General features: G+C 48.2%; 1 protein-coding gene across 1 annotated transcript; it reads right to left on the bottom strand.

Moving 5' to 3' along the window:
* Nucleotides 1–426: 426 nt before the first annotated feature.
* Nucleotides 427–19986, bottom strand: LOC140723279 (uncharacterized). The gene is made up of 8 exons (XM_073037884.1): nt 19943–19986; nt 19546–19622; nt 17984–18148; nt 14007–14189; nt 13085–13180; nt 7825–7905; nt 3917–4029; nt 427–1128 (listed from the first exon to the last, which is right to left on the bottom strand). Exons 1-8 carry the CDS (start codon nt 19984–19986, stop codon nt 1051–1053), a joined length of 837 nt encoding a protein of 278 aa, XP_072893985.1. The 3' UTR covers nt 427–1050.
* Nucleotides 19987–21209: the final 1223 nt, after the last annotated feature.

The raw sequence follows: 21209 nt of genomic DNA, 5'->3' as shown, positions 1-21209 counted from the left end.
TGCTGTAGCAGTTCAGGCCTCTTCCAGGTATTTGATAGGTTTTGTTCAGAATGATTCAGGAATTGTGGAATTATGTGAGTGTAGCAGTGTAGGAAGGCGGGCTCTGTGTTGAATTTCCCCATGGAATAAAGTAATAAAGTATCTATCTATCTATCTATATTAATTCAATCCAGAACCAGTAGTACCAGTCTTCAGTACTTAATGGAAATTGCAGGCAAGATGATCAGCTTGAAGATATTTTTACTCTCTTTTTGTACAACTTATTTTTATATTCTGTACATTTCTTATTGTAATTTATAGTATTTTCTGTCTTACACTGTACTGCTGACACAAAACAACAAATTTCATGACATATGTCAGTGTTATTAAACCTGATTCAGATACTGAAAAGAACAGCTTTGCAATCAAAGTTCAAAGTAAATTTATTAACAAAGTAAGTATACATCACCATATACTACCCTGAGACTCATTTTCTTACAAGCATTCACGTGAAAAGAAAGCATGATACAATTTACGAAAATCTACACGTAAATAAAGACCGACAAACAGCCGACGTGCAAAGGAAGACCGATTGTGCAGAAACGGTCTCCCTTCTTCGCAAGCAGTTTGGGAATGTTCATTTATTTTGTGTCTTTATGATATTACTTTTAATAACAGTCATAAATGAATGTAACATCACAACTGAAGTAAAACAGAAATAAATTCTTAATTAAAGTAACCGTGGACCATTGGAAATACAGAAACAATTACAGAGACACTTCCCAGGAATCTGAATGTGTCTTTTATTGCTTGGATTAAACCCATTATTACATTCAATTGATGAGAAATAATGAAAGATGAAAGAGTAATATGTTACTGATAATAAACCTGATTCTCAATGACAGATGCACAGTCTAATTGATGCTAATAATATTTCACTGATATTGGATTCCCCACCACCATCACACAACCCACTGAAACCTCACACTCCCCACCACAACCCATGAACACTTCACACATCGTCCATCACCCTGTGATACGTTGGACGAACATGATTTGAGATCTTCCCTCTCAGTTATTTCCCTTGTCACGTTTGCTCTTGGACAGGATGTGCTTGCAGGGGAGCTGTTCCCTCAGTATCTCACGTATCTGTGGACCAGGGATGTTGATGGTGAGTGACAGGTGAAGAAACACGGTTAGACCGCACTGTGTGGGGGATCAGGACAGCAGAGAGACCCTCCTCTCATCACCCACAAAATCCATCACTTACCACCAGGAGATTCCCTTCTTCACACCAAGAACTACATTCCCTATACACCAGGAAAATTCAATTCCTCAGAAATCACCATCAACCCCTCCCCAAACCCCATCCCTTCACCAGGAGAATCTGCTCCTCCAAACATCCCACAACAAGGATCCACCTTCTCTCGGGATCAGAGAAATTCCCGTGCTCCAAACTGGGAATAGAGCTTCCCGGAAAATGGAATCAGCTTTTCCTTCAGACCTGAGAAAAACCCTCCCCTCACACAGAATGCCCCTTACCCCCTCCAACAGGGAATTCTCCTCACCCTGAGGCCAGAGAATACCTCTCACCCCTCTCGGATCAGGGGATCGTCCTCACCTACTGAGGCCGGAGAATGGCATTCACCTCCCCCTCACCCTCGTACCAGGGAATTCTCCTCATAACTGAGACCAGGGATTCCCATCTCTACCCCCACCCTGTCCAGGAAATTTCCACTCTCCTTGGACTAGGGGATCTCCTTACCCCAAGGGCAGAGAATGCCTCTCATTCCCCTTGGATCAGAGAACACCTCTCATCCCCCTGAGACCAGGGGATTTCTACCACACCCCCACCTCAGACCAAGGGATTCTCGTCAACCCCTAAGACCAGGAGATTTTCCTCACCCTGTAGATAAGGGGATGCCCCCCCTCCCTCAGACCAGGGGATTTCCCCACTCAAATTCTGGGATTTCCCCTCTCCAGACCAGGATACTCCCCTCAACCCCTCAGTCTGCGAGGTTCACTCACCAGCTCCCAAAACCAGGCAAGATCCTTTCCCTACCACACAGAAACCCACCTCCTCACAGACCTGTGAAACCGATTCCCTGGTGCAGTGTATTGCTGTCTCCCAAACTGAGACCAGACGTATCTCCCCCTCTCCCAGACAGTTCTGACCAAGGGTCTCTGAGCTGAAACATTAACTACATAATGAATGGAATCATGTCCCATAAACCTGTAAATCATCATATCCTATAAACAACAGACGGTCCACAGAATGGGAGATAAATGTTCCTAGAAAACGGGCACCAGAGGAAAACATTTCCCCAAACCAGAGGAACCTATGCTCTGCTAACGACGGGGAACCCCGAGCAGGAAAGTCACAAAGTGATCGTTGAGACCATGAGGGAGATGCAAAGTGATCGCTGGTTCCGAATGGTCGCTGAGACCATGGGGGATCGCAGGAAAGTCACAAAGTGATCGCTGAGACCATGGGGGAGATGCAAAGTGATCGCTGGTTCCGAATGGTCGCTGAGACCACGGCGGATCGCAGGAAAGTCACAAAGTGATCGCTGAGACCATGGGGGATCGCAGGAAAGTCAGAAAGTGATCGCTGAGACCATGGGGGAGATGCAAAGTGATCGCTGGCTCCGAATGGTCGCTGAGACCACGGGGGATCGCAGGAAAGTCACAAAGTGATCGCTGAGACCATGGGGGATCGCAGGAAAGTCACAATGTGATCGTTGAGACTACGGGGGAGATGCAAAGTGATCGCTGAGACCACGGGGGAGATGCAAAGTGATCGCTGAGACCACGGGGGAGATGCAAAGTGATCGCTGGCTCCGAATGGTCGATGAGACCATGGGGGATCGCAGGAAAGTCACAAAGTGATCGCTGAGACCATGGGGGAGATGCAAAGTGATCGCTGAGACCATGAGGGATCACAGGAAAGTCACAAAGTGATCGCTGAGACCATGGGGGATCGCAGGAAAGTCACAAAGTGATCACTGAGACTACGGGGGAGATGCAAAGTGATCGCTGAGACCATGAGGGAGATGCAAAGTGATCGCTGAGACCATGAGGGAGATGCAAAGTGATCGCTGAGACCATGAGGGAGATGCAAAGTGATCGCTGAGACCATGGGGGAGATGCAAAGTGATCGCTGGCTCCGAATGGTCGCTGAGACCATGGGGGATCGCAGGAAAGTCACAAAGTGATCGTTGAGACCATGGGGGATCGCAGGAAAGTCAGAAAGTGATCGCTGTGACCATGAGGGAGATGCAAAGTGATCGCTGAGACCATGGGGGAGATGCAATGCGATCACTGGCTCCGAATGGTCGTTGAGACCATGGGGGAGATACAAAGCTGAAGGGATATGAGTGGAGATGGTCGGTCGGTGGGAACTCGTTGCCAATGGAGGAGGAAGGCAGGTTGGGATCCGACTGCCCAAGGCTACTTACGTGCCCGTACGTGCACACGATGTACACAGGAATAAGGGATTTAGAGGAATGGTGGGACAACGAGGGGACAATGATCACTGTAAATAGTTTGTCTTTGGATGTCGTGTATAATGGGGTGGAGGTGGGGAGACGGGGAGATGGTGTTTATTAGGTGGTGGGGCAGTCCCTATTCACACTGGGTGAATTTAGGGCAGAGATTGATCGGTAAAAGGGTTTGGCTTACAGGGAGGAAGTGCCATTGTAAAACACATTCATGGAGCAGACTTCATGGGCCCAATGGCCTAATTCTGTTCTTATATCCTGCGTTGGGTGGTGACTGAGGACGGGGAGTCTCTGGTGACTCAGATGTAATCATTTCAGGGTTGGGTGTTTCACCGTTCATCGGGAAGGGACAGTCACTGATTATTGACCTGGACTGACCAAAGGCACATGAATCAGAATCTCCACCTCTGGGAATGAATGTGGACAACATCTCTCACCTGATTGAGGTAGGCCTCTCGCTCCTGGGGGTCTCCCAGGTTGTTCTGCCCAAGGTACAGCACTTGGACACTGCTGATCATCTCCTCACACTCATCTGACAGGAGCCCGTTCACTGGAAGATTGAGAGAAGTGTTCAGTCAAAGCAGATCCAGAGACAGCAGACTCACACGGTGTGATGGGTGTTTGGACTGGAGTGTTGGTGATGGTAAGCACGGGGACCCAGGCTGACCCCAGGTTCCCCTCCTGCCCATCATTCCAGTAACCAGTCCCTCCCCCATCCACCACCAGCTTCTCTGTGTAAGCACGGGGACCCAGGCTGACCCCAGGTTCCCCTCCTGCCCATCGTTCCAGTAACCAGTCCCTCCCCCATCCACCACCAGCCTCTCTGTGTAAGCACGGGGACCCAGGCTGACCCCAGGTTCCCCTCCTGCCGATCGTTCCAGTAACCAGTCCCTCCCCCATCCACCACCAGCCTCTCTGTGTAAGCACGGGGACCCAGGCTGACCCCAGGTTCCCCTCCTGCCCATCATTCCAGTAACCAGTCGCTCCCCCATCCACCACCAGCCTCTCTGTGTAAGCACGGGGACCCAGGCTGACCCCAGGTTCCCCTCCTGCCCATCGTTCCAGTAACCAGTCCCTCCCCCCATCCACCACCAGCCTCTCTGTGTAAGCACGGGGACCCAGGCTGACCCCAGGTTCCCCTCCTGCCCATCGTTCCAGTAACCAGTCCCTCCCCCATCCACCACCAGCCTCTCTGTGTAAGCACGGGGACCCAGGCTGACCCCAGGTTCCCCTCCTGCCCATCGTTCCAGTAACCAGTCCCTCCCCCATCCACCACCAGCCTCTCTGTGTAAGCACGGGGACCCAGGCTGACCCCAGGTTCCCCTCCTGCCCATCGTTCCAGTAACCAGTCCCTCCCCCATCCACCACCAGCCTTTCTGTATAAGCACGGGGACCCAGGCTGACCCCAGGTTCCCCTCCTGCCCATCGTTCCAGTAACCAGTCCCTCCCCCATCCACCACCAGCCTCTCTGTGTAAGCACGGGGACCCAGGCTGACCCCAGGTTCCCCTCCTGCCCATCGTTCCAGTAACCAGTCCCTCCCCCATCCACCACCAGCCTTTCTGTGTAAGCACGGGGACCCAGGCTGACCCCAGGTTCCCCTCCTGCCCATCGTTCCAGTAACCAGTCCCTCCCCCATCCACCACCAGCCTCTCTGTGTAAGCACGGGGACCCAGGCTGACCCCAGTTTCCCCTCCTGCCCATCGTTCCAGTAACCAGTCCCTCCCCCATCCACCACCAGCCTCTCTGTGTAAGCACGGGGACCCAGGCTGACCCCAGGTTCCCCTCCTGCCCATCGTTCCAGTAACCAGTCCCTCCCCCATCCACCACCAGCCTCTCTGTGTAAGCACGGGGACCCAGGCTGACCCCAGGTTCCCCTCCTGCCCATCGTTCTAGTAACCAGTCCGTCCCCCATCCACCACCAGCCTCTCTGTGTAAGCACGGGGACCCAGGCTGACCCCAGGATCCCCTCCTACCCATCGATCCAGTAACCAGTCCCTCCCCCACCCACCACCAGCCTCTCTGTGTAAGCACGGGGACCCAGGCTGACCCCAGGTTCCCCTCCTGCCCATCGTTCTAGTAACCAGTCCGTCCCCCATCCACCACCAGCCTCTCTGTGCAACATGTAAATTCACCTCGCTTCCCCTGGCTAGATTTTATTTCAATAAGAAGGGAAGCGTGTATGTTAGCTGAAGCCAGTAAAGATTGACATGGTCAATAACACAAAGAAGAACACGTTTTTCAAAGCATCGCATGATGTATAGAACTGAAGGTTCAAAACTAACCCCATCCAGTGGAATGGATTGAAGAGAAATTTGACCCCAAGTCCTCTTTGAAAGTTGGATATTGTGGGGGGGCTTCGGCTCTCAGAGGGAGAGTAATGACATCTAGAGAGGGATCGAGATCTTTGGGTGATAGAGCACTACAGCACAGAAACAGGCCGTTCGGCCCATCTAGTCATTGCCAAACTATTATTCTGCTTCGTCCCATCTACCCGCACCGGGACTGTGTCCCTCCAAATCCCTCCCATCCATGTACTTATCCAAACTTGTGTTACATATTGAAATCAAACCCAGATCCACCACTTCTGCTGGCAGCTCGTTGTACACTCTCACTACCCTCCGAGTGAAGAAGTTCCCACTCAGGCTTCCCTCAAATATTTCACCTTTCACCCTTAACCCATGAACTCTAGTTCCAGTCCCACCCAACCTCAGTGGAAAAAGACCGCTTGCATTTACCCTCTCTGTACCCCTCACAATTTTGTATACCTCTATCAAATCTCCCCTCTGTCTCCTGCATCCCCGGAATAAACTCCTAACCTATCCAACCTTTCCCCAAAACTCAAGTCCTCAAGTCTTGGCTACATCCTTGTACATTTTCTCTGCTCTCTTTCAATCTCATTGACATCTTTCCTGTAGGTAGGTGACCAGAACTGCATACAATCTCCAAATTAATCCTCACCAACGTCTTGTACAACTTCAGCATAGCATCTCAACACATGCAGTCAATACTTTTATTTATGAAGACCAATGTGCCAAAAGCTCGCTTTACAACCCTATCTACCTGTGGCACCACTTTCAAAGTGTTCTGGATCTGTATTCCCGGATTCCTCTGTTCTACCGCACCGTTCCCTGTGTGAGTCTGAGCCTGCTTTACATTCCCAAAGTGCGATCATGCTTGTCTGCATTAAATTCCATCTGCCATTTCCCCAGCTCATCCAGATCCTGCTGCAGATATTGATAGCCTTCCTCACGCCCACTATGCCCCCAGTGTTGGTGTCTTCCACACACTGGCCGAGTCAGTTTACCTTGGTCTCACACAGAACAGAGATCAGTGAAGTACAGGAACAGGCCATTCGGCCCACAATGTTGTACTGGACCAGCTAAAAAGAAAATCAAAAGGACACAGAATCTAATACCTCCTTCCCACATAATGTCCAAATCCCTCCATCCTCACATCCATCTGTCAATCTAAATGTCCCTTAAAAGCCTCTAATGTATTTGCCTCTACCACTATACCAGACAGTGCATTCCAGGTACCCACCACTGAGTAAAAACCTTACCCCTCACAGCCCCCTTGAACCTAACCCCCTCTCATCTTCAATAACTGCCCTCTGGAGTTGGGCGTTTCAACCCTGGGAAACAGACCCTCCTTATCTGCTCTATCTCAGCCTCTCATAATCACAAAAACCTCGATCAGATCTCCCCTCAGCCTCCACTGCTCCAAAGAAAATAACCCGTTTTCTGCCCCAGCCAAACTGCTTGCACGAAGAAGGCCCCAGTTTACATGAGGGAAGTTGAACCCCCCATGACAACAACCCTATTATTTTAACACATTTCCTTAACCTGATTACATATCTATTCCTCAATGTCCCGATGGCTATTGGGGGTTCTGTTGTACAATCCATCAGTGTGATTTCACCCTTCCTATTCCTGAGTTCTACCCAAATGAACAGTCTCTGACCCTCCATTGTGTCTCTCCCGAGTGCAACTGTGATATCGTCAGAACTTCTCAGCACCAGCTCAAATGTGAGCAACGTCCCCTTCATGAGCACAAACTTTTGTAACGTCAAACCCCCTTTTTGAGTATCCATGCCTTGCTTGTGGAAGAATTCCACCCTTCCTGCATCTCTTCGTAAACATCGGCATACCACTTCCACAGGGCAGACAGAGCAAGGCCCCCCCCCCCCCCCGGCTGAAAGTTGTGGGGTTTGGGGGAAGAAGAATGTCCATCGCTGTTTGGGGAGATGCTCCATGCAGACTCTAACGACACGAAGGCCAGATGCATCAGAAAGGGTCCCTGTGATCAGGAGTACCTGACGGTCCCCTATCAGAACTCAGTGGTTACCTGGGATCATCTCAGAGGCTTTGCATATGGCATCCGTCGGCTTCTCCTGCCCGGCGTCAGGGCTTGTCCTCCTATCCGAATCTGGGACGAGAGAAGGTCCAGGTGAGAAATGGAGTTTGGAGGATTGGTCCAGGGCTGAGACTGATTCTTCCTGCTACGTCCACACACCAGCCAGTTCTGTTCTTCCACCACACTCCCCCAGTCTCTCCACCAGGCTCAGTTTCATCACTCTGACACACTGCACACACAGACTCCTTCCCAATTCCCCCATTTGCTCATCCCCAACCTCCTCCGTCATTCAGAAGGACATGCTCGTAGGCAGAGGTAGTGGGGTGGCTCTCTTGGTAAAAAATAAAATCAAGTCCTTAGAAACAGGTGAATAATATTGGAAGATGTTGAATCCTTGTGGATTGAGTTAAGAAAATGCAAGGATAGCAAGACCCTCTTGGGGGTTATATACAGGATTCTCATCAGTAGCCAGGATGTGGGGCAGAAATTACAACGGGAGATAAAAAAAGGCAGGACAAAAGGGCAATGTTACGATGGTCATGGGTGATTTCAATGTGCAGCAGATTAGGAAACTCAGATTGGTGCTGGATTCCAAGAGAAGGCATGAGAGTGGAGCTGGCCAAAGTTGATTGAAAGGGAATATTTGCAGGGATGACTGTAGAACAGCAATGGCTGGAATTTCTGGAGCAAGTCGGAAGGTGCAGGATAGATAAATCCCAAAGAAAAAGAAGTCTTTTAAATGAAGGACGATGCAACCATGATGACAAGTGAAAGTCAGCATAAAAGCAAAAGAGAGGGCAGAGAATAGAGCAAGAATTAGTGGGAGGTTCGAGGATTCAGAAGCTCTTAAAAACCAATAGAAGTTAACTGGAAAAAACAATAAGGAGAAAAAAGATGAAATATGAAAGTAAGTTAGCCAACAGTATAAAAGAGGATGCAAAAAGATTTTTCAGATATATCAAGAGTAAAAGAGAGGTGACAGTGGATATTGGATGGATGGAAAATGATGCTGCAGAGGTAGGACAAAGAAATGGTGGATGAATTTAATAAATGTTTTCAAACTCAAGTTCCAGCTCAGTCTACTTTCATTCAACAGTACACATTTTTTATCACCAAACGAAACAACGTTCCTCCGGACATACGTAAAACACACACACAAATTAATATCAACACTTGTAAATTCATAATTAATAAGGTGCATTTGTGACACAAGTTAAAAAGTAGACCGCATCATGCTTCAAGTGTGATGTGACCTGGCAGGAGGCTGGGAGTTCAGTGTCTGACAGCCTGGGGAAAGAAGTTGTTTCCCATCCTAATCGTTCTTGCGTCAGTCTTTATGATGGAAGAAACCAGCTGTACATCTGAAACCGGAGAGTGTCGTGGGGTAAGAGTGAGTGAACTTGCTAATACTAAGGAGAAGGTGCTTGGGAAGCCGTGAGGGTTGAAGGTAGGTAAGTCACCCGGACCAGATGGACCCCAGGGCTTTGCAAGAGATGAAGGCATTAGTAGGGGTATTTCAATAACACTGGATTCTGGAATGGTCCTGGAGGACTGGAAAATTGCAAATGTCACTCTACTCTTAAAGAAGGGAGGGAGGCAAAGGACAGGAAATTATAGGCTAGTTAGCCTGACTTCACTGGCTGGGAAGGTGTCCATTATAAAGATGAGGTTTTGGGGTACTTGGAGGCACATGAGAAAAGAGGCTTATGTTAGCATCGTTTCTTTAAAGGGAGATCTTGCCTGAGAAATCCGTTGGAATTCTTTGAGAAAATAACAGGCAGAATAGACAAAGGAGGATTGGTGGATGTTGTGCATTTGGATCTTCAGAAGGCCTCTGACAAGCTGTCACACACGATACTAATAAACAAGAGCCCACGATATTACAGGAAAGATATGAGCATACTGTAGTTAGTAGACTGACTGACTGACTGACAGAGGGAAAGATTGGGATTAAAGGTCTATTCTCGTTGGCTGTCGGTGACTGCTGGTGTTCCATAGGGTTCGATATTGGAACGGCTTCTGTATGACCATGTATCTGTTCTCCATCTGCATTGTATTCTGAGTTTCACATTTATTATGGTAACTAGTCACATGAGTGGGGACGGTGTAAAAGCGAAGGGAATAAGTTCTGTCTTCATGCTTTGTTTATTGCAGTTTGTGTAGATGGGGACGGGCAGATGTTGTATCTTTTGCTGATCACTCAACAATGCTTAGCTTACACTTGGGCACACTTAAGTTTCATTGCTTCAAGATTGCACGCTTGCTAATTGCTAATAAAGGATCAAATACATATCTTCAACTTTAGTAAAATTGATTATTGGAGTGAGGTTGCATCATGCAAGTATATCAAATCCCTAGGGTTGCCAGCAGTGGCAATCCTCTGCTTTGGTTTGACCGTGACAGCTTCTTTTCACATTATATGTCAGTGATATGGATGACGGAATTGGTGGCTTTGTGGTCAGGAGCATTTTTGGCCCCTTCTCTCAGAAAGGATGTGCTGGCATTGGAGATGGTCCAGAGGAGGTTCATGAGAATGATCCCAGGAATGAAAAGGTTACAGTATGGGGAGCATTTCATTGCTCTGGGTCTGTACTCACTGGAGTTCAGAGAAAGAGGGTGAATCACATCGATACCTATCGAATATTGTAAGGTCAGTACACAGCGGATATGAAGACAATGTTTCCTATAGTGGGGGAGTCTAGCATAGAGAGGGCACTGCCTCAGAGTAGAATGATGTTCCCTTAAAGCAGAAGTGAGGAGGATTTTCATTAGCCAGAGGATAGTGGACTTATGGAATTTATTGTACAAATGGCTGTGGAGACTGTCATTGGGTATATCTAAAGCAGAGGTTGATAGGTTCTTGATTAGTAATGGTGTCAAAGGTTACAGGACAAGGCAGGAGAATGAGCTTGAGAGGGACAATGTCCCTACTTGACAGCCATAACCCTGCTGAGGATGATCTGATCTGACTCTGATCAAAGTGCAAGTCAAAGTAACTTCATTACCAGAGTATGTCTCCTCCACCCATCCCCCACCCCCATAAAGATAATTCTCAACTGCTACTTAAATCCCAAACAAGAGGAAATCTGCAGATGCTGGAAATCCTGATGGAGGGCCTCGGCCTGAAACATTGACTGTTTACTCTTTTCAATAGATCTGCCTGGCCTGCTGAGTTCCTCCAGCATTTTGTGTGAAAAACCACTTAAATCCTCTCATCCATCAAACTGCACCTCTCAGTCCCTGTTCTGCGACATCATCAACATTACGTGCCGTATCATTTCACGTGGGCGATCAGGGTCTGTCCATCACCCTGATTGTTCTGGGTGGTGAGACAGAAGCTGTTTGCCGTTGCCTTCATCTGGGCAGTGTCTTCACAGGATGGGTGACTCCAGCCATTATCCATACTCTTCAGAGATTGTCAGAACCCATATACAGTTGAAGTCAGAAGTTTACAAACACTTAGGTTGAAGTCATTAAAACTTATTGTTTAACCACTCCACAGATTTCATATTAGCAAACTATAGTTTTGGCAAGATGTTGAGGACATCAACTTTGTGCATGACACGAGTAATTTTTCCAACAATTGTTTACGGACAGATTATTTCACTTTTATTTGACTATATCACAATTCCAGTGGATCAGAAGCTTACAAACAAAATCAAAAGAAATGAGCCAAGACCTCAGCAAAATAATTGTGGACCTCCACAAGTCTGGTTCATCTTTGGGAGCAATTTCTGTACAAACAATAGTACGTAGTATAAACACCATGGGAGCATGCAGCCGTCATACTGCTCAGGAAGGAGACACATTTTGTCTCCTAGAGATGAATGTACTTTGGCATGAAAAGTGCAAATCAATCTCAGAACAACAGCAAAGGACCCTGTGAAGATGCTGGAGGAAATAGGTAGACAAGTATCTATATCCACAGTAAAACGAGTCCTATATCGACATAACTACCATAAAAAAGCCAGACTACAGTTTGCAAGTGCACATGAGGACAAAGATCTTACTTTTTGGGGAAATGTCCTCTGGTCTGATGAAACAAAAATTGAACAGTTTGGCCATAATGACCATCGTTATGTTTGGAGGAAAAAGGGTGAGGCTCGCAAGCCAAAGAACACCATCCCAACCATGAAGCATGGGGGTGGCAGCATCATGTTGTGGGGGTGCTTTGCTGCAGGAGGGACTGGTGCACTTCACAAAATAGATTGCATTATGAGGAAGGAAAATTATGTGGATATATTGAAGTAACATGTCAAGACATCAGCCAGGAAGTTAAAACTCAGTCGCAAATGGGTCTTCCAAATGGACAATGACCCCAAGCATACCTCCAAATTTGTGGCAAAATTGCTTAAGGACAACAAAGTTAATGTATTGGAGTGGCCATCACAAAGCCCTGACCTCAATCTGATAGAAAATTTATGGGCAGAACTGGAAAATGCATGTGCGAGCAAGGAGGCCTACAAACCAGACTCAGTTACACCAGTTCTGTCTGGAGGAATGGAAAAAAATTCCAGCAACTTATTGTGAGAAGCTTGTGGAAGGCTACCCAAAACATTTGACCCAAGTTAAACAACTTAAAGGCAATGCTACCATATACAAACAAAGTGTATGTAAACTTCTAACCCACTGGGAATGTGATGAAAGAAATAAAAGCTGAAGTAAATCATTCTCTCTACTATTATTCTGACATTTCACATTCTTAAAATAGTGATCCTAACTGACCTAAGACAGGGAATGTCTTCTAGGATTAAATGTCAGGAATTGTGAAAACTGAGTTTAAATGTATTTGGCTAAGGTGTACGTAAACTTCTGACTTCAACTGTATGTGATATGCGCCAGCTGTGCATACGACCATCCAGTACCTGCTCCCATGCCTTCCTGTGACCCTGATTTTGGGGGGGAGGGGGTGCTAAACAAATGCCACACCTTGCCCAAGGGTGATCTGCAGCCTAGTGGTGGGAAGGAGCAACTTACACCTCCTTTGGTAGCGACGTATCTCCACCCCGACAGATCTCTGACCGTCATCATATAGCAACCAACCCTATGGACTGTTCACCACAACAACACTCACTGCCTTTGGAGAGACGGTGGATGTTGGTGGAATTTGATGCAAGATGGAGAGAAGGATCGGCTGAACAATCACTATCACCTCACCAGGATGCACATCCAGCAGGTGAATCAGTCTATAAGAGGTTCGATGTCACAGAGCGAGAAACTGAAAAACCCCAATGGACACGAGACCTGATACCTGAGGATCTCTCTCCTGCTGAGACAGAGGATGGTGATGGGGTGGGTTGTCCTGTAGACGATCCATTGGGCTGATCCATTGTGGAAGCCTCCAGGTCTGGAACAAAGTAACAGAGACATGGGAGAGTGGCAGAGATTAAACAGGGACAATAATTCATAAAGATGAGAGATTCTGCAGATGCTGAAAATCCAGAGCAACACACACAAAATGCTGGAAGAACTCAGCAGGTCAGGCTGCATCTCTGGAGGGGAATAAACAGTGAATGTTTTGGGCTGAGACCCTTCATCCGCACTGGAGAGGAAGGGAGAAGAAGCCAGAATAAAGAGGTGGGGAGGAGTACAGCTGGCAGGTGATAGGTGAAGCCAGGTGAGTGGGAAGGTGGGTGCGTGAGGGAGGAGGTGATTTGAGAAGCTGGGAGGTGATGTGTGGAAGAGGTAAAGGGCTGAAGAGGAGTAATCCAAAGAGAGGGGTCAGAATAAAGTGATGGAGGCGGGGACCAGAGGGAGGTGATGGGCAGGTGAGGAGAACAGAGTGGGAATGGAAGAAGAGAGACATGGTAGGGGGGAGAAATTACTGGAAGTCAGAGAAATCAGTGTTCATGTTGTTAGTCTGGAGGCTACCCAGACACGATATGAGGTGTTGCCCTCCAATCTGAGTTTGGCTTCAGCATGTAAGTGGAGGAGTCCTTGGACAGACACGTGGGAACGGGAATGGGAAATTGAATTGAAATGGGAGCCACTGGGACAACAATTTGGAAAGGAGGTCTCTGATCTGAAGAGATACCAAAACCATCCAGTCCCTGTTCAGCAACTCTCCCTCGCGAATGTCTGTGACCAGTCACTACTCTCAGGCAAAGCCCAGATGAATAGAGGATTGAAGAAGATCATTCCCTTCAATGACACCCCCAGCCCACTGCAGATACCTGAGTTCACAGACCCAGGTGGGGTTGTGGTTAAACCCGGTCCAGACTCTCTAGTTGCTGATCCCTGGGGTTCCTGAGTTGTGTTTGTACGTAAGCTCGGAGAACCAGCTGGGGTGGTTAAATCCGGTTCAGGTTGATCTGTTGCTGATCCCTGGGGTTCCCAAGTTTTGTCTGACTGGGAATCTGTAATAAGAAAATATACAAAGGATGGGGAAAGTAGTAAACAAGTTTTACATTCAATCAGGAAGGAACTCAATGGCAGGAACAGGAGGCCCATGTCCAGGTCAAATCTGTCCTCTGAAATACACACACTTCACTCTTCTTTGCTCTTTAATTCCTCAACGCTTGTCTCACAAATCCCTCTCCTCACATCTCCCTCTCTCAGCATTCACTCTGTCTGCATCACTCTCTTTTCAGTCTCTCCTTCCCTCCCTCCAGTTGGAGCGTCACTCTCACTGATCTCTCTGCCCAACTCTCCTCACACAGTCTACACTCTCTCTTCATTTACCTCTTTCCTCGCACTCCAGCATCCCACCTCTCTCTCCATCCCTCTCTCCTGTGTGTTTTCACCCATTTCCTTCTGTCCACGTACTGAATTACTCAAACCCCACTCCGGTCGTTTCTATGTCTCATCAGTCACCGTGTAACTCCTCACAGTCATTCCTCCCTTCCTCTCTCTGACTATACACCTCTCCCACCTCCATCATCCTTCCCCTCCGTCCTGTGTCACTCTCAGTCACTCCATCCCTCTCTGTTCATTCTTCCCAGCCCATTCTCGCCAACTCCCAACAGAGCCTCATCCCTCACGACTCACCAAACGCAACCCAACAGACAGGACAGAGGAACCACTGACTCCATCATTCACACCCCTACCCACAATGCACTGTATATCCAGTAGGTGAACTGGTCCATGGGAGGTTCAACCTCACAGAGTGACAGAGACTGAATGAACACAGATAGACATGAGACTTGGTACCGGAGGATGCTTCTCCCGCTGGGACAGAGGACAGTTCCTCGGTGGGATCTCCAGTCGATAACTCTTTGGGCTGTTCTCATGAGTAATTTTTCTGATGGGGAATAAAGGAATAGGGACACGGGAGTGTGTCCAACCCTCCTGGCACAGTAAGTCCCTGCTAAATAGCTCAGCAATACCCTGACCCACCTAGTGCCTCCTGATACTCACTCACATCTAGTGTACTCTAAAGCTCAATGCGCCAACAACCTCTCCCGTATCAGGACCTGCTGAGTGTCCTCTGATGTCCAGTCTCCCTGCTGGAATCGCCTCTGAAAGGCAATGCCCCAAGACAGTGGCATCACCATTAAGGACTCTCACCATCCAGGACACACCCCCAGGAGCCTGAGACACAAACTCAACGTCTTAGGAATAGTTTCTTCCCCTCCAACACCAGATTTCTGAACGATCCATGAACTCATGAACACAACCTCACTATTCCTCTTTTTGCACTATTTATTTATTTTATTTTTGATTGGAACCTACAGGAATATTTTTTATGTCTCCCACTGTACTGCTGCCAAAAAACAACAAATTTCACAAGATACATTAGTGATAATAAACCTGATTCTGATCCTGACTCTCTGACCACTGACCATAAGTCGATGTCCTCTAGTTATATTCACCCTATCTGTACCCCTCAATTTTCCATACATTTTTATACATTCTCAGAATCAGTCTATCACCATTTAACATCACTGATTTATCGTTTTGCAGCAACAGCACAGCGCAAAACTTATATTTCCTTTAAATTAGTTTAAAAATATTTACTCATTTATTAGAAGATACAGCAAAATAATGAGTCCTTTGGCCCAACAAGTCTGTGCTATTCTATTACGCCTATGTGAACAAAGATTGTGCAAAAGACAATAAACTGTGCAAAATAGAAAAGAAAAAAAATACTAATATGTGAATAAGCAATAAGTATCGGAACATGAGTTACCCTCTCTGGTTCAAGAGCCTGATGTCTGAGGGGTAATAACTGTTCCTGACCCTGGTGGTGTGGGTCCTGAGGCTCCTGTACCTTCTCCCTGATGGCAACAACATGAAGAGAGCATGTCCTGGGTGGTGGAGGTTCCTGATGATGAATGCTGACGACACTCCATGTCGATATGCTCAATGGTGGGGAGGGATTTATCCGTGATGGACTGGGCCATCAATTATTTACAGATTCAGCACAGTAACCAGCCCAACGAGCCCCACCACCCATGTGACCAATTAACCTACTAACCCAGACGTCTCTGTAATGTGGGAGGAAACCGACACAGTCACAGGGAGAGTGTACAATCTCCTTACAGACAGCGGTGGTAACAATTAAACAAATAGTGAAAATATCCTGCCTGAATGTCACTCCAAACCTCACCCACCGGACACTTTCATTTCCCCACCCCTGAGCACCAGGTCTCAGCCCCCCTGCTCTGTCACTGAGCCGTCTCCACATGTCTTCCAGACCGGCATCCATCCAAGGCAGGTCATTCCCGATGAGTGAATCACCCTTTCTGGAGACCTCATGTACTCCTGAGATAGTCAGTGGGGATAGAACGGACTCCATCGTTCACATCCCACTGAGAAACACAGATAACCACTGAATCAGCTCACGAGAGCCAGTAGACCACAGAGTTGTGGAATGACCCACTCTCCCCACTGTCACAGGACTTGCTACCTGAGGATGTGTCTCCCGATGGGACAGAGGATGGTTCCTGGGTGGCCCCTCCAGTCGATGACCCTTTGGCCTGTTCCCTTGGAGAAATCCCCAGGTCGAGGGTAAAGGAACAGAGACATGGGAGAAAGAAAATCACCGGAACATCGTACCTCTCTCCCACCACTGAATCTCATCTAAAATCTTCATCATTATGGGTGACTCCCGTCATTCGCAGTCGGGATGAAATTCTTGGACTGACCACGGGGATCAGCATTCCCTTCGATGATCCCCACCACCAATTCCTGAGCTGTGGACTATCCAGCATCCATTGTCTCTCCCTCCACAACTGTCTACGGCTCCCTCTCAATACTCCTCCTCCCCTCTACCACCGATCTCATACCCCAGACCTCTCTCCCATCCCCACCTACAATCTCCTTCTATTGTCCTCATTCCTCCTCCCTCCCCTTTCTCTCCCCATCACTCTCCCTCCTCTCCACTTTCCCATTTCCTTCCACCCCAGTCATTCCCCTCCAACCCCTCCATTTTCCTCAATGTGCCCTCGCCTCTTCCCCCCCAACAACCTTCACATGGTCCCTATGTGTGACAGGGCAGCCCGGGAGTCTCAGGTCACCTCATTGTAGGAAGGATGTGGAAGCTTTAGAGAGAGTGCAGAATAGATTTACCAGGACGATGGCTGGATTAGAGAGCAGGTCTTGTCAGGAGAGGTTGAGTGAGCGAGGGCTTTTCTCTTTGGAGTGAAGGAGGATGAGAGGTGATTGATGGAGGTGGACAAGATGGTAAGAGGCATAGATTGGGTGAACAACCAGAGACTTTTTCCCAGGGAGGAGGTGGCTAATACCAGGGGGTGAAATTTTAAAGGGACTGGAGGGAAATATGTCGAAGTCAGAGGTAAAATTCTTTACACAGAGAGTGGTGGGTGTGTGGAAAACCCTGCAAGGGGTAGTAGTACAGACAGATGCCTTAGGGACATTTAACAAACTCATAGACACATGGGTGACAGAAACATGGAGGGTTATGTAGGAGGGAAGGGTTAGGTTGATCTCAGAGTATGTCTGCACAATATTGTGGGCCGAAGGGCCTGTGCTGTGCTGTGCTCTGTGTTCTATGATCTCTGTCACAGGTCAGACTGGGCAGTTTCATTCTGACCCCGGTGTGAAGGGGGATACGGGAAAGGTGATCACAGACCACGGGCAGGGCAGCCCACTGGAAAACTCAGCCCGTGGTGTGTGTTGGTGACTCAGGACGTCCCAGAATTTCCCCACAACTACCACACTGCTGTGTCACTGGGGAACGGTGACCTACCTGTACAGTACACAGCGTAACTCCAGGGTGTCGGCCCCAGCCAATACACAAAGTAACCGGAGCAGTTTTTCACATTGATCCCCCGGCTCCCGAAACAGGTGTTTTCACCCAGAGTGAAGCAGACGGTCCTGGTCACCTCCCCCTCTCCCACGTTGGGATGGGGACCTGGAATGAGATTTATAAACACTGTAAAATGTACCCGGTCCCACAGTACAGCGGGAAATGTGAATCAGGACCCACTGTAAATCAGTGGTTCACAACCCACGGTCCGGTCCGGCCTCAGTTAGCACTGAGCTGCTGCCCTCTCCCTCTCCACCCCACCCTCCCCGCAGCAGCACCTTCATCTTCTGAATGAGCCTCCCATGAGGGACCTTCTCAAACGTCTGGGGAATCTCACTGAAACCTATCGAATATTGAAAGGCCTGGATAGAGTGGACATGGAGAGGATGTTTCCTATAGTGGGGGAGTCTGGGACCAGAGGGCACAGCCTCAGAACACAAGAACCTCCCTCTAGATTAGAGATGAGGAGGAATTTATTTAGCCAGAGGGCAGTGATTCTGTGGAATTCATTGCTACAGACGGCTGTGGAAGCCACGTCATTGGGGATATTTAAAACTGAGGATGACAGGTTCTTGAATCATGAGAGTGTCAAATGTTACAGGGAGACGGCATGAGAATGGGATGAAGAGGGAAAATAAATCAGCCATGATGGAACGGTGTTGCAGACTCAAAGGCCAAATAGACGAATACTGCTCCTCTGTCTGATAAACTTGTGCTCTAAAGTCCTTGAGGACAACATCCACAGCTCTACCTTCATCAATCATCTGTCAACCCCTCAAAAAACTCAGGCAAATTAGTAAGTCACAATTTGCCCTGCACAAAGAAAGGTTCACTGTCCCAATTCACCCTCAATCTTCCAAATGATCATAAATCCTCTCCACTAGTTTCCCCAGCAATGACCTGAGACTGACTGGTCTGTATATTCCAGGATTAATCATATTTCCAGACATTTTCTCCACAATTGAACAGAATGTTAAGTAAATTAAATTGTGGATTTATTTAGAGATAAAGGGTGGAGTCGGCCTTTATGACCCTTTGACCCATGACACCCCAACAACCCTCGATAATCCCAATTAACCTGATCATCATCATGGGACAATTTCTGGGGAACTCGGGGAAAACCCATGCATTCCATAGGGAGGATGGACAGAGACTCCTTACAGATGAGGCTGGAATTGAACTCTGAACTCCAACACCCCGAGCTGTAACAGTGTCGCGCTGACTGCTACGTTACTATGGCAACCAATAATTTATCCCTCTAATTGATGAAGGATGATGTTTGCAGACTCCCCCAAGTCCCTGCAGATTGCCCCACCACAGAAATGAGTCTGGGGCCTTTGAAACTCCTCTGGGTCATATCAAGAATGGGGTCATTGGCAGAGCAGTTCTGTAACCCGACTCCAGGGAGATGGGGTTCTGTGCCTACGCTGAAGAGATCCAGGTTGTTATTGTGACACTCCCCAAAATAAACCGAGCCCCACTGATGTAAACTCTGACCCTACCGTTTAACCAGCCTGGGTACTTCCCAGAGCAGTGATCCTGTGGAACGACCGTCTCGGGAATCTTCCATCCTCTGGAACTGAAACAACAATCAGAGAGTCAGTCACTGATCTGAGGGAGTTTATTCACTCAGAGAGACATGGGAAATTACACTCACCTTGTCCGTACCCTGTCTCTGGTCAATAAACCCCCAATCCTGGGAATTCCCTCTCTGTTGTACCTCCCCCTTGTCTCTATCCCAAGAATGTGTGATCTCCCCTCTCCCTGTATTTACTCCCCATCTCAGTGTAGTCACTGATGATCCCAGTCTCCCTGCATTTCCCATTCAGACACCCCTTGTTCCCCTGTTTACATTCCCCTTCTGTGTCCAGTTTCTCAGTGATTATCTCCTCACTTTACCTGTTAAATCTGTACCATCCCACAGCAAGATTTACATCACCCATCCATTGTCCACCGGTACACTCAGTGTTGGAACAATTCGTGCTCCTCCAGGGCTGATCCAGGATGGTGTGGGTTACACACGGATCACCGAGTGTGGAGTCTGTGACTGAGGGACAGAACGATGTTCAGTGTTAATGTACAGCTCACGTTCCCCATCCTCTTTCTCTGCCAATCACAACCCCCATCTGCACTTCCACCCTCAGCAACCCCTGGGCAACAATATTTATTTTTATTCCTCGAAGGGACGTGAGTTTCAGAGGCTGAGCAAGTGTATAACTGCCCCACCAGAGGTTCCCTTGAGAAGGTGGTGGTGGTGGCCTGTCCTTGGCCTGTTGCAATCCTTGATGTGTGGTGACACCCACAATGATGATCCGGAGTTCCAGGGTTTTGACCCAGTGACACTGAAGGAGCAGCAATGTACTTCCAAGGCACGGTAGTGTGTGGTTTAGACAGAAACTTGCAGAAAATGCCCCACTCCCCAACTATGGCTCCTTCCAGTCCCCTCTCTTCATCCCACACACCAGAACTTCCTTCCACCCCCATTTCCGGTCTCCTTCTGCTGCCCGTCCCGTTGTCACCTTCTCTCCCCTTTCCCACTTCCCTCCACCCCCGTCTTTCTCTTCCTATCCCTCCATTCCCCTTCACTCTTCTCCATTCCCTTCCACCCTCCACCTTTACAACCTTCCCGTGCTCCCATTGTGTGCCAGGGCAGATCAGGGTTTGGTGGTTCTGGTCACATCAGTGAAGGAAGGATGTGGAAGTTTCAGAGAGTGTGCAGAGGAGATTTATCAGGATGCTGCCTGGATTGATATCTTATGAAACTCGACTGAGTGAGCAAGGGCTTTTCTCTTTGGAGTGACGGAGGATGAGAGGTGACTTAATAGAGGTGGACAAGATGGTAAGAGGCATAGATCAGGTGAACAACCAGAGACTTTTACCCAGGAAGTGGCTAATACCCAGGGCACAGCAAGGTAGCATAGTGGTTAACACAACTCTTTACATTACCAGCGACCCGGGTTCAATTCCCACCACTGCCTGTGAGGAGTTTATACGTTCTCCCCGTGACCACGTGGGTTTCCTCCGGGTGATCCGGTTTCCTCCCACATTCCAAAGGAGTACCAGTTGGCAGTTTAATTGGGCATTGTAAAATGTCTTGTGATGAGGTGAGGGGATAGATAGGGGGATTGCTGGAAGCGGGAATGGCCACAGGTGAACACTTCACTGA

Source organism: Hemitrygon akajei, unplaced genomic scaffold (assembly GCF_048418815.1).
Source record: "Hemitrygon akajei unplaced genomic scaffold, sHemAka1.3 Scf000107, whole genome shotgun sequence".
NCBI lineage: Eukaryota > Metazoa > Chordata > Chondrichthyes > Myliobatiformes > Dasyatidae > Hemitrygon > Hemitrygon akajei.
The sequence above is the reverse complement of the archived record's forward strand: the minus strand, read 5'-3'. Positions and strand labels throughout refer to the sequence as shown.

What these genes read in the sequence shown, in the direction of transcription:
- LOC140723279 (XM_073037884.1), bottom strand. Translation starts at nt 19,986, where the DNA reads ATGGGTGATGTAAATCTTGCTGTGGGATGGTACAGATTTAACAG. An exon ending in TTACGCTGTGTACTGTACAG is followed by an intron (nt 14,190 to 17,983) that starts GTAGGTCACCGT and finishes TTCTTATTACAG; the next exon opens with ATTCCCAGTCAGACAAAACT. An exon ending in GAGAGGCCTACCTCAATCAG is followed by an intron (nt 1,129 to 3,916) that starts GTGAGAGATGTT and finishes CCTGGTCCACAG; the next exon opens with ATACGTGAGATACTGAGGGA.